General features: G+C 43.2%; 1 protein-coding gene across 1 annotated transcript in view; it reads right to left on the bottom strand.

Moving 5' to 3' along the window:
* LOC138992387 (collagen alpha-4(VI) chain-like) overlaps positions 1–12,217 on the bottom strand; it is a 111,586-nt gene extending 99,369 nt beyond the window's left edge. Inside the window, 3 exon segments of the mRNA XM_070391119.1 lie at positions 12,047–12,137; positions 12,139–12,184; positions 12,187–12,217. Of these exon segments, the coding sequence (XP_070247220.1) occupies positions 12,047–12,137; positions 12,139–12,184; positions 12,187–12,217 (168 nt within the window).
* Between the last annotated feature and the right edge of the window lie 350 nt (positions 12,218–12,567).

Below are 12,567 nucleotides of genomic sequence, written 5' to 3'. Positions count from 1 at the left end.
CCCAAATAAAAACTATCCCTGGGTAAAGGCATTTCTTCCTACCTGGAAAAGCCTTGCAAGCTGGTCCTTTCAATTTCTCCTTCTTGTCTTCATCCCTTAAGAAGCTGTTCCAGCCTAGAGTACAGGAAGGCTCAAGGATACACATCAGCTTTCCCAGTGTTTAATACTCTCCCAGGGGGAAGTGGGAGGGGGGGCGCAGAGGGGAGGAGCAAGGATTGTGTTTATGGTGAGTAACACATTGCTTGTGCTTAGGCATGCTTTGTTGCCATTAAATAAAAATGGTCCTTCACTCTGTGAACACTGACCTTGAAAATGAACTAAAAAACTTACCAGGGAGAGCATTCTCAAAATAATAATAATAATAATTTAAATTAGCCTTTTTCAAATTTAATTAAGATTTCTAGAATTAAAGTTGACCCTAACTATCCCTATTTTAATAATTTATTCTCTACCTAACGTCTCTAGACTATAAGCTCATTGAGAGCAGGGACTGGGTACCGTTCAGCTTTGTGTCACCCATATCTCCTGGGTATCCCCTAGCAAAGAGTCTTGCACATATTAGGTCTCAAAACATCATGTATAATGGATGTTTAGATGGATGTGTAGAGGGACGGATGGAGGGAGAGGTAAATTAATACACTGAACAATGACAGACACTCCTTGCACTGATAACCTTTACCAGGCAGAGTAAAGCTCAAGTGTCTGTATTCTCCTTGGATGCTCTGAACTAGCTCACACCAACCAGGTTCGGGATCAGGATGGAGTCAAAGGAAACATATAAGTAATTACATGTGCGTATATAGGAGTTAGGGTAAGAGTTAAGCTGCTATAACAAGAGACCTAGCAATAATATGGCTTAAAGAACAATTTAGTCCAAGTGCGGTATTCCAAGTTAGCCAGAGGCTTTCCTCCACGCAGTCATTCAGGGACCCAGGCTAATGTTCAATGTGTCATCTGAGGTTTCTGCAAGTACCACCAGGGTAGCCAGTGGGAAGGGAGAAGGAGCTAAACCTAGAGACTTTCTCCTCAATCAGCAAAGCAGAAGTTGCTCACATTCCTTCCACCACATTCCATTGGTCAGATCTTAGTCACACCCAGCAGCAGGGAAGACTTAGGATTTGATTTCCAAGTAGGCAGCCATGTGCCCAGCTCAACTCTATTATCATAGAAGGAGGAGGATAGATGGGGAGGAGGGGGTGGTCAGTTACCATCCCCACCACATTCTGTATACAATGTCTCAAAACCTGAAGGCCCGTTCTTGGGATGGAGTGTTGTTTAGTTTCTGGCCTGAGTGTTTGAGAAAATTGAGTTACATAAAGTTTCCTGAAATAAGCTGCCATTAGAAAGACAGTATGTCACTAGCAAAGTTAAATTCAAGCTTCTCTGTGCTTTTCCAAGATTGTTAAATTGGGCATAAAACCTAGAGAGCATCCTACATAGAGGATAACTTCCAAAATGATAGGTTACTCCGCTCTTTATCAATTGTCCCTTCATTATTCACGATGTGGGGATAACAGCAGAGTTTTGTTCTACTCAGAAATAGTCACTTCACATAGAGCTGAGGCAGTAAGTGCTCACTAAATGTTCTGATTCCCTCAGGGAAATAATCAAGTTATCACTTGTAAAATTATTCAGCAACAAGTGTTCAGCTCAGATATTTAATGCCAATCAGTGCTTTCAATCTTCTATTCCCTCCTTCTGCTCAGAAAGCCAAGTTCTCCCTGTGACTCACCCACTCAACAGCCTCCCCCTCCTCTAGTCTCCCTGTCATTCCCCAAGGCAGTAGCTCAGAACCTAAGATATCTTTAGGCTCATGGTGTTGAACTCTAACACTGACGCTAGGTAGCAAGGTCCTTATTTCTTCTATTACCTCAGAGCAGTCACCACTTTCCTCTACTCTGTGTCTTCTCCTTGACCTTCAAGCCATCTTCCCACTCCTCCTTGTGCGCTATTCCCCTACAGGGGAGACGTTTGCTATCTTAGCTTGGGTTCCCCAAAAAGCAGAACCTCAGACAAGGACTTGTGTGTAGGCAATATATTCAGAAAAGCAATCCAGGGAAGCAAGAAAGGGAATATAGAAAGTAAGACCTAAAGGAATAAAAACCAAAAAGTGTGCCTTCATGAGTGTGTTACCTCTGCAGGCCACTGGGATTCGATCCCACTGGGTACCCTCAGAGAAACTAATAATGACCCTCAAAAACGTCCTATTAGAAGACATTTGGGATTTGGACACCAGAAGCCACTCCTCAGTGAGTGAGGATTGCCCCTGAAGGAAAGGAAGAATTAAATCCTCGACACTTCCAGGCTGCCCTGTGAGCAACCTTAGCAATGAAGACAGCCTCATGAGGAGAAGCTCAACTCTGTGGTGGGAGGCTGTGCGCATGCTCAGGAACTATACACCAGCGGCAGATGAGCTCAGAGCTGTGCTGGGCAGATCTGAGGCATCTTATCAACAGTATCTGTTACACTTTTTGACATCTTCCAAATGCAAACTCCTTATCTTAAAACCTCAGATTCTTCCTTTCACTGATTATTCTTGCCATGAGTGGGACCAAATTCCTTAGATCAGAGCTTACGGTTCCTTCCTCTTTGCTTTCGCAAACGTTTATGCCAAAATCCACGATGGCCCTTATCCTGGAGTTCTGGGTTTGTCTCCTTCCATGATATTTCCCTCACTAAATTGTGAGCTGCTCCAGGATAGAAATTGTATCTCCTTTGCACATAGTAGAAGCTCAACAAATATTTTCAGGGTGAATAAATGGCATATAATTGCCTCAGTGACATACCTAAACTCCCAAAGACCTTTTCCAACTTATCCTTATAACTGCCATAGCATTTCCACCTTAACTCACTCCGTGATGCTTGACTACAAAAGTCATGCTCTTATTTCAAAAGAGGCCTTAATCAAGAGTATGTATAGACAGGGTAGTTTACAGTTGTTCTTATGGAAAATAATTCATTTTTTTAAAAAACCAAGAATATACTGTGTTTCGTGTACACACAACTGTAAACCTGCCTTTGCCCCACCATGTATGATGAGTGGAGGGGGAAGAATTTCTCCTGCAAAACTGGGGGGGTGGGGGATGCTTTTGTTAATTAACGAAAGAACATGAGAAAACTTGTTCTCTAAAAACACAGACTGTCAAAAAACTTTGCTGTTTGCAACCACATTTCTTGAGAATGAACACCTCATTCTTGCCTGAAGGATCTAAGTCATTTTAACAGAAAAACAGCCTCAATTTCCATCGTAGGTGCAGAGCTTCAGATAAGGATTTTACACACAACATTCCACATTTATCCTCACTTTTTAGTTTCCAAGGAAACTGGATCCTGAGTTTTCTCATCTCAGCCCAGGCCTGATGTTGACTCCTTCATACACAGCCTTGCTTTGCTTTGAGCAAACACAGCACTGCTTTGTTGAAATTTTACCAAAACCCCACCCTTCCCCCCAATATTATATACCAAGTTGGTGTCTCCCTTTGTCTGGTGAGGCGCCCCATCATCCCTCTGGTGTGTGGTCCCCTTGCTCAGTACATTAACCCAACTTTACTGGATGGCAAGTGTGACCTATGTGGTCTTTATCACCTCTAGCCTATCTGTTTGCAGCACAGATTAAATTATCAAGGTTGCTAGTCACGACCATGAAAAGCACTGAGAGACACTGAGAAGGTAGACACTGAGCAGGTAAACCTCAGTCAGGAGCTAAGTCACAATTTTTTTAAAAGACCTAGGGGCTTTGGGGGTATAGTGGACTTTTGAGAAGGACAAGTTTATGTCATTGACCTGAACCTAGAATAGAAGGGGGAAGGGAGCAACCATGACGTGGTGAAGCAGTCACTTCCTTTTTGCCTACCTGGAATGGTAGCCACCCTCCTAATGGGAAAATTCCATTTCCCCCTCAGCTCCAGTGGGAGGGAGCTGCAGGCCCCACACCATGATTGATCCAAGAGTCAGCATGTGACCCAAGCCTGGCCAATCAAAATCTTCCCTTAGATTTTTCCCAACATCTCTGGTTATGAAGTTATGAAGCTTTAAAGATACAATGTTGAATTTGCCTGTTGCTATGGTTTCAGCTTTGTAAAACCTTCCTGCCAGATCCCAAACACACAGAGGAAAGCAGAGATGAAATCCTGAGGATAGTCAAATACCTGTCCTTCGTGTGTGTGTGTGTGTGTGTGTGTGTGTGTGTGTAAATCAATACATTACCTTATTTGCTTAAGCTAACTCAATTTGAATTTTGGTCACTTGTAACTCAGGATCATCACTATGACTTTCGAGCAGACACAATTTAAAACTTTTTCCAGGGCCCTATAGTCTACTTTCGTACTTGAGCCTGCACTACTTTTTGTCAGACAATGAACACCATATAATTCAACATCTTTCCTATTTTCTTTTGCTACCAGGAACCCTAGAGTCAAATACAACATCCAGCTACAATGTTTGTATATTCAGAGAATTTAGCCCTAGAGCAGTGGTTCTCAACCTTCCTAATGCTGCGACCCTTTAATACAGTTCCTCATGTTGTGGTGACCCCCAACCATAAAATTATTTTCGTTGCTACTTCATAACTGTAATTTTGCTACAGTTATGAATCGCAATGTAAATATCTGATATGCAGGATGTATTTTCATTGTTACAAATTGAACATAATTAAAGCATAGTGATTAATCACAAAAGCAATATGTAATTATATATGTGTTTTCCGATGGTCTTAGGCGACCCCTGTGAAAGGGTCATTCGACCCCCAAAGGGTTGAGACCCACAGGTTGAGAACCGCTGCCCTAGAGGATCTTATGGATCATCTTGTCAAACCTCATTTTGTCAACAAAACTTGAGGTTCATCCCTAGCCAGTTTGGCCCAGTGGATAGAGCATCAGCATGGAGACTGAAGGGTCCCGGGTTCAATTATGGTCAAGGGCACATGCCCAGGTTTCGGGCTCAATCCCCAGGAGGGGGCGTGCAAGAAGCAGGTGATCAATGATTCTCTGTCATCATTGTTGTTTCTATCTCTCTCTCCCTCTCCCTTTCTCTCTGAAATCAATAAAAATACATTAATAAAAAAAACTTGAGGTTCAAAAAGGACACATCATTCTTTTATTTCAAAACTGCCTCAAATAAGAGTGTCTCCATGACGATGCAGATGGCAGAAAATGAAAATATGATCCCAGGAAAGCAGAGATGAACAGGAGCATAGATCATGGGATGTAACCAAGGAATTAATACTATTCAGACCCTGCAAAAGTCCTAAAGTTTACACAAAAGATGGAGTTCACAGTACTTTCTGAAAAGGAAAGAATTATTGAGGAGCTAGGTATGAGAAATTTGAGGCTGGCAAGAGAAGACTTGGTGCTAAACTTGGGAATTCCTAAATCATGGCTATAGTTATAGTGCTTTAAAAAATTCAAGACATTTACTTATACCTAATGGAATGAATTAGGCAATCCCAGCCACAAATTTGTTACTCAATGTATTCCATCAGATCTGTATAAAAACCAGGCTGTGGCAGAATCTCAGACATAAGCCACCCCTCACACGCCCTTGTTAGGTCAGATACAGTAAGAGGGGAAATGATGCAATAAATGTAATACTATGTCCGTAAGAGTATCTTTGTGGATGATTTGGGAGATTGGATGCTAGCAGCCATGAAGAAGAAGGATAATTGTCAACTCCATGAGCCAATCTGAGACACCATCAGAAGAATATGTGCTTATTAGTGGACAAACTAGCTCCCATTGGTAATAGCCTCACCTCGTTCTCAAATCTGTATTGATCTGAAAGCAAGTCTTGTTCCCCATCCCCCATAAACACGGAGACATAAAGGACTTCCTCCTTTTGACTCAGAGAGGAAGACATCAAAGATTTTAAACTACCCCCCTCCATCCTCACACCCAAGCTGGATCCTTGAAGAGATGAAGAGGCCCGGTTATCACCAGCGGAAGGCTGGCTGAGTACTCACAGTGGGAGCGGCACTTTGCTGTGTTCTTGGAATCCAAGGCTAATCCGCAAAGTTATGCTCTTTGGAGAGACAAGATTTCTGCATCCATGACAGAAAGCAGACGAGAAGAGATTGAGAAACCAAACATAAACAAAAAAAATAGTTAACCTTTGTACAGTCAAAGCCTGGGCTTTACGCTCATCCACAGGATAGCATCATTTTCAGAAACTGTATCCGGAATATTCAGTAATTCTGCCACACAGCTTCCACAGGCTGCTGGAAAACAGGTCTAAAGCCACAGTGGAAGAAAGAACTTGCTTTGTGTCGTTATCTGCTGAAATCACATACTTAACATTTACTTGGCTAGAACTTACTTCCTCCAAAAAAAATGCTTGATTTGCATACAATGACAAGTTAATTACAACAAGGTCAAGAGTTCATAGTCAGGGGATCAATGATCCCATGGTTGGCCATTAATTCCACCTCCAGGGACAAATTCAGTTTACAACTTTAAGTGATAAACACTGCTCTTCATAATAAATATTCTAACAAATGTAGTTCCTTATAACACAAACTAATGGTCTCAAAATGACTTGTGGGTGATCTTTTCAGACTTATATTAAGTAAACTTTCAGCTATTACAGGAAAACTGCCTCTCTGCCTTTCTAGAAAACTTAGCTCGAAAATCAACGTTATGATGACAAGATATGGGTTAAAAATCAGTTAAACCCCAGCGTTTTTGTTGTTTTGTTTTCTTTTCTTTTTTGCAACTGGTGTATAAATATTTTCTCATCTCCCTAATCTACGTAAAGCAGTGCTTTGCCTTCTCAACAGCATTTGCGTTGACAACTTGCTATTCTGTCACACTTACTGCTATGAAATTATTAAAATTAATTTTAATCAAGGCTGATTCAAAGCTATTGTGGCTTATCATTTAATTCCTATACCAGCCAGAGAGAGCACAGTGAATTTTTCCATATCCTGGATGGGATGTGGTTGGGAAATTCTTTAAAGCACTTTCCCACAGGATAGCATGCGGGTTTTAGCTTTCAACTATGTCCTAGAAGTGGATTGCCCTGGGCTGAATGGTCAAGTAGCATTTAATCAAAAGGCCATGCACCAGAGATGGCTAAGGCCAATGCTTCAGATAACTTTATCTCCAACCAACACCAGGAGTTTTGTTAATTAGCACAATGACCATTTATGGAAATAGAACTTTTTGGTGAAACCTTTGATGTTTTAAATACGTGGATTTGCCAAAGATACTAGAGGCACTCTCATCTTTGTACAAACAGGGTCTAAAAATTTTAAAAGCCTCCTGCACTTTGGGAATGTCTCTTGAGGCTTGATCTTCAAAGGCTCTGTGTCCAACTGCTGACCTAGAAGGATTCTTGGCCCCCTCACTCACCTCGGTGGTAAGGCAAGCTCGCCCCTGAACATTGCCACAATGGCCTCTGGAGAGCCTTTCCTTTTTATTTTAAATAGTGTTTGATGTATTTACTCTTACTCTTTTTTTATTTTATTTTATTAATTTTAGAGAGAGGGAGAGAGTTAGAAACATCGATGAGAGAGAAACATTTATCAGCTGCCTCCTGCACACTCACTACTGGGAGTTGATCCTGCAATCAAGGTACATGCCCTTGACCAGAGTCAACCCCGGGACCCTTCAGTCCATGGGCCAAAGCTCTATCCACTGAGCCAAACCAGTTAGGGCAAGGTGCTATCAAAGACAAAGAAGTAGCACTTTCTTGAGCTTACCAAATAGGTGGCCTGTAAACTAATTCTAATCCTAACCCTACCCTGCCTGTTTGTGCCTGCTTAAATATAAATGTTTAGCTGGATAAATTCTGTTTTAAATTTGCTATCTTCTGACATAATAGTAAAGACCTATATCTAGACTTATAGCTCTCACTTCTAACTGATGGACACTACAGATATTAACTAAAATAAAATAAAGACAAAGAGCCTAGTAACTATGAAAAACCACATCAATTTAGGTCAGGGTGTAATATTGAGACATCTCCCTCTATTTTATTGAGCTATTTGTTTCTCCTTAGTTATAACAGGAATTCTAATAGCTTCTGTAAGAAGGTACGTCAAATAACAAGCACAGAAAAAAAGAGAAAGACCAAGTGACATAAAGACAGGAAAAGAGAAAAATAAACAAAAAAGTGCTGGCTGAGGAAAGGAAGAGCAATTGAGTGTAGATCTTAGCTTTGAACTTCCTCTTAGGGCAAGAAGTATGAGTGGTCCAAAATGGTGCCTTAAAACAACCCTGTTCTCCCCCAGGGTGCCACACACAGAGAACACTTGACAACCTTGTCGCCTTTATGACCTTCATCCTGCACTGCTCACCTTAACTGGTCTAGAGCCCCCCCCCAACCCCCCCACCCCACCCCCCCACCCCCGCTTACTGCCTCAGCTTACTCCTCAGACCTAAAAAAGCTCAGTGTGCTTTGTAAAAGCATCATTTGAAGGTAATCATAGTTCTCATATGAAGAGATAATAAGCACATTCAAAGTTTAATGTAACTCCTTAATGTGGGAACTAGCAGAGAGACAAAGCCAGTTCCATGAGGAAATGAGAAATGTGGTTTATAAGATCAGTAGAAAAGGACATGCTGAAATAAGGGTGCTAATTCAGATTCAGTACTGAGTAATGTCCTACAGGGGAGAAGGGGGGGGGGAAGCCCCTTCTCAGTTTAACATAACTTAATCTCTCACTTTTCAGAGCTGTAAACAAATGGAATCTAATTGTGAATGGCAGGTCAAACACAGTTATATTCCCAGAGGCTCAGATGACGCAGAGGCAAGCTTATTAGAAAATGCTCTAGCAGGTTATTAAAATGTCAGACAATCATCTTTTTACTTTACTCCCAAATTTCAGATAATTTTCCTGAACACTTTTTCTCCTAATCAGTGCCCTGACTTTCCCTCTAACTGCACTTCTATGAATAAACCTCAAAAACAACTCCCCCCCACACCCCCACACCCCCCACCCCCCCCTTTCCCCCCCCCTCCCCCCCGCCGATCTTACCCTCCACCCACACACATCATTGCCACCCCTTGCAGCTGGGGCATATCTACGAGGTTTGCTCTGACCATTCTGATGGGCCTTATATATTTTCTAACTTCTCTGGTCAACAATAGGATGCCAGTTGATGGGTGAAGCAAAAATTTTCCCGACGATGCAGACCAAAGGATGCCAAACATTAGTAAATCCTAAAATCCTCTGGGGAATTCTGATTCCATAAACGTGGAGTGGGGTTCAAGTGTTTTTGAACAATCATATTCAAGTGATTCTTGCCTTTCCACCTGCTAGTCCCTAAGTTCTCCCACCTCGGCTTCCTTACACTCGTGATTCATTTCACATGGGAATTTGCAATAGGATAAGTGATGTCTCAACATATAACTACATGCCAACAGTCCGTCCTTCCCCACCTCCCACCCTGGTAGGAGGGATCAGCACTACGATACCTTTGACCCCTCCTCCAATCAAAATCCTTTGTCTCATCACAACTGAGGATCCGGCTGGGTGTCCAGAGGAAGAGGTGACAGCGGCCATTACATGAGCAGAGAAGGCAGGCAGAAATGTCCTGAGACTGTTGTCGGCGGCAGGAACAGCACCAGGTGTCTGGAGGATGGGGTCCAGCCGTGGGCAAACTACGTCCCTCAGGCCGGATCCAGCCCGTTTGAAATGAATAAAACTAAAAAAAAAAAAAAAAAAGACCGTACCCTTTTATGTAATGATGTTTACTTTGAATTTATATTAGTTCACACAAACACTCCATCCATGCTTTTGTTCCGGCCCTCCGGTCCACTTTAAGAACCCATTGTGGCCCTCGAGTCAAAAAGTTTGCCCACCCCTGGGTCAGACCGAACCTGGGTTCAGCAACCGTGGTACTTGGGTTCTGGCTAGGAAAGAATTCAGAGCCAAGACCCAAACTGTAAGAGAACATGTATTTGGTAAATCACAGAGGTAGAAGTAATTCCTAGTAGAAATGGGCTTGGAAAACAAGTAAAGGAAGGGCCCTTGGAGTTTGGGAGTGAGGAAGCTAAAGGTACCCTGCATGGGGCAGGGAGGGGGGCGCAAGGGAAAGGCACTCACGTGCTCACTGGAGGAGGGTGCACCAGGTCCTCATCCTACGGGTCTTAAGGGAGGAGATTTTAGGGGCAGTCCCAGGGAAAGATCTTAATAGAATATTCAGCAGTTTCCCAGGTGTGTCCTTTCAGGTTGTGGACTCCACTGAGTGATTGGCCGGAGCCAGGGAAGGGGGTCATTATTCAATGCAGCTGGTCCTGATGTCAGCCGTGGCTGGTTTTATTGCTTATCTGAGCCTGGAGCTGAAATATAACTGAGGCCTCAATGTTATCGCTGGGAGGGAAAGGTCACAGGGTCCAAACCTCAAGACCAGTGTTATGCTAGAGGAGGAAACGTCACCCTGGGGGCCAGGTACATCCTACAAATGTTGTTGCTAGGCACCTGAGGCTTTCCAATCCCGGTGACCTTATGTATCTGGCCCATCATCCTTGCTCTGCTCATGTCTGTAGAACTGCCTACTACAGACTATACGCTTGATTGGTGTATGGGGTCTCCACACTGGACAGAGCCTGAGCCCTGAGTGCCCACTGAGCCCCCATAGATGGGGGCCTGTAGGGGGAAGGGTCCTGATGAGAGTCAATCTTGAGCACAATACAGTGGAGCCTTGACTTACGAGTTTAATTCATTCCATGATGGAGCGAGTGAGACACGTGATGCTGGGCTGATGTTGTGGCGTTCACTGTGACGTTCGCTGCGCCAACTAGCGGTGGGGTATCCGAAGCTGGTTCGTAACCCAAATTTTAGCTCGAAACTCAAAGCAAAAAATCGGCCGAGAGACAGCTCGTATCTCGAAAAACTCGTTAGTCGGGACACTCGTAAGTCAAGGCCCCACTGTACAGCCCTGTGCTTCTCTTGTTTGCCTTGAGCCAGCAGGAAGAACCAGCCCTGAGGGTGACCACCAGTATGGAACCAGGAAGCCACAGGTGGGCGTACATTGGACTCCCAACCCCCTCCTTTCTCCAAGCTGAGGATTCTTATTTGCTCTTGTGGAGAAGAGAAGAGAACCTCAATAATGTCTGTAGTTGAATTTCCTACTAAGGATTTTGGGAAGAGGTCCTCCAATTGAGAGGAAATTTAGTGTAGTCGTTGAGAGAAGGGACTCTGGGGCCAGACAGTTCTGGGTTTAAATTCAGGCCATGCCTCTTATTAGCTGTGTGACGTTGGGCCAATTACTTCATCTATCTGTATCTCAGTTTCCTCATCTCTAAAATGAAAATAGACAATATGAAGTCTCGATTTCACGTGGTCGCTGAGAAGTTTAGTAGCTCAAGTTGGTTAGGGTATCGTCTGCATATGCCAAGGCTGTGGGTTCAATCTCCAGTCAGAGCACATACAAGAATCAACCAATCAATGCATAAATAAATGGAACAACAAATCGATATTTCTCTCTCTCCCTAAAAATATTTTTTTAATATTTAAAAAAAAAAGTTAACTGGCAAAGCATTAGACCTGTGCCTGGCACATAGTAAGTGCGACATAGGTGGTTTCTAGTAATAATCTAAAGCTCAAATGCTGTAGACTAAAAGTCACACCTGACCCATGACAGGCACACTGATGACTCTGTCCTCAAGAACAGCGTTACCTACGGCAGAAGCATTTCCCTTCTGACTGTTCCTTGGTTCTTCAGCAGCAAGTGGAATTCCTAAGATTAAAGCTTGTCTCTATAAAGCTGCTGTGGGGTTGCAGGGGCGGGGGGGAGGGGGAGGTGTAGGTAGAGAGATTTGAACCAAGTATGCAGGAATTTGACTTAAGAACTGTGGAATGAAATACTAGTATAAATATATATCATTCCTCTCGATATACAGCTGTTTTGTTTTACCTATTTCACAAATTACCTGTGCAGTTTAATTTATTTTTTAACCTTTTCCATTGCAAAAACAAATACATGTTCCAGGGTATGAGTAGAAAATTTTAAAATATACATAAGACTAGAGGAAAAAGGAAACATCACCCATAACCATAACCCACCACCCAGGAATAACCTCCAGGGTCCCTTTCAAGAAGGAGAGTGTACCTCGCTTTGCTCTTTGACGGCTGTTCCCCCTCTTAGTTTGTTGGGAGTGGTGTGGGATGAGCAGGATGCCTCTGAGAGAAAGAAAACACTCCCATCCAGTGAGCAAAGATAAAGCCACACGTTGACCACGTACCACCAGCGGCTGAGCTCATCTCTCCGGTCTGCATGGGGCAAGCCACGGGCAGGGTTTTCTTGGCAGGTCTTTTGTGAATCCAAAAAATAAAAGCTGAATTTGCAGCAGATCTTAGCCTCTGGCCCCAGCTTCTGAACACAAATGCTAGAGCTATCCATCCCTGTGCAAAGATCATTCAAAAGATGGAATGAATGAGCTCTCTGCCAGAGGAAAGAAAAGATTCTGCTTCCCCATCTATCTGATCACAGCTTGGACCAGAATTCAGGTTGTTGAGCACATTTAAAGCACAAGGACCCTGATCCCGCCACCCTCCTGGCTAAGGGGTGCACCCCTGGGCTTCACCGTCCCTGAGCACTTTCTTTTATCCTAATCTGGCGAGAGGCA

Source organism: Myotis yumanensis, unplaced genomic scaffold (assembly GCF_028538775.1).
Source record: "Myotis yumanensis isolate MYYU_CA2020_CCGP unplaced genomic scaffold, mMyoYum1.0.hap1 SCAF_14, whole genome shotgun sequence".
Lineage (NCBI taxonomy): Eukaryota > Metazoa > Chordata > Mammalia > Chiroptera > Vespertilionidae > Myotis > Myotis yumanensis.
The sequence above is the reverse complement of the archived record's forward strand: the minus strand, read 5'-3'. Positions and strand labels throughout refer to the sequence as shown.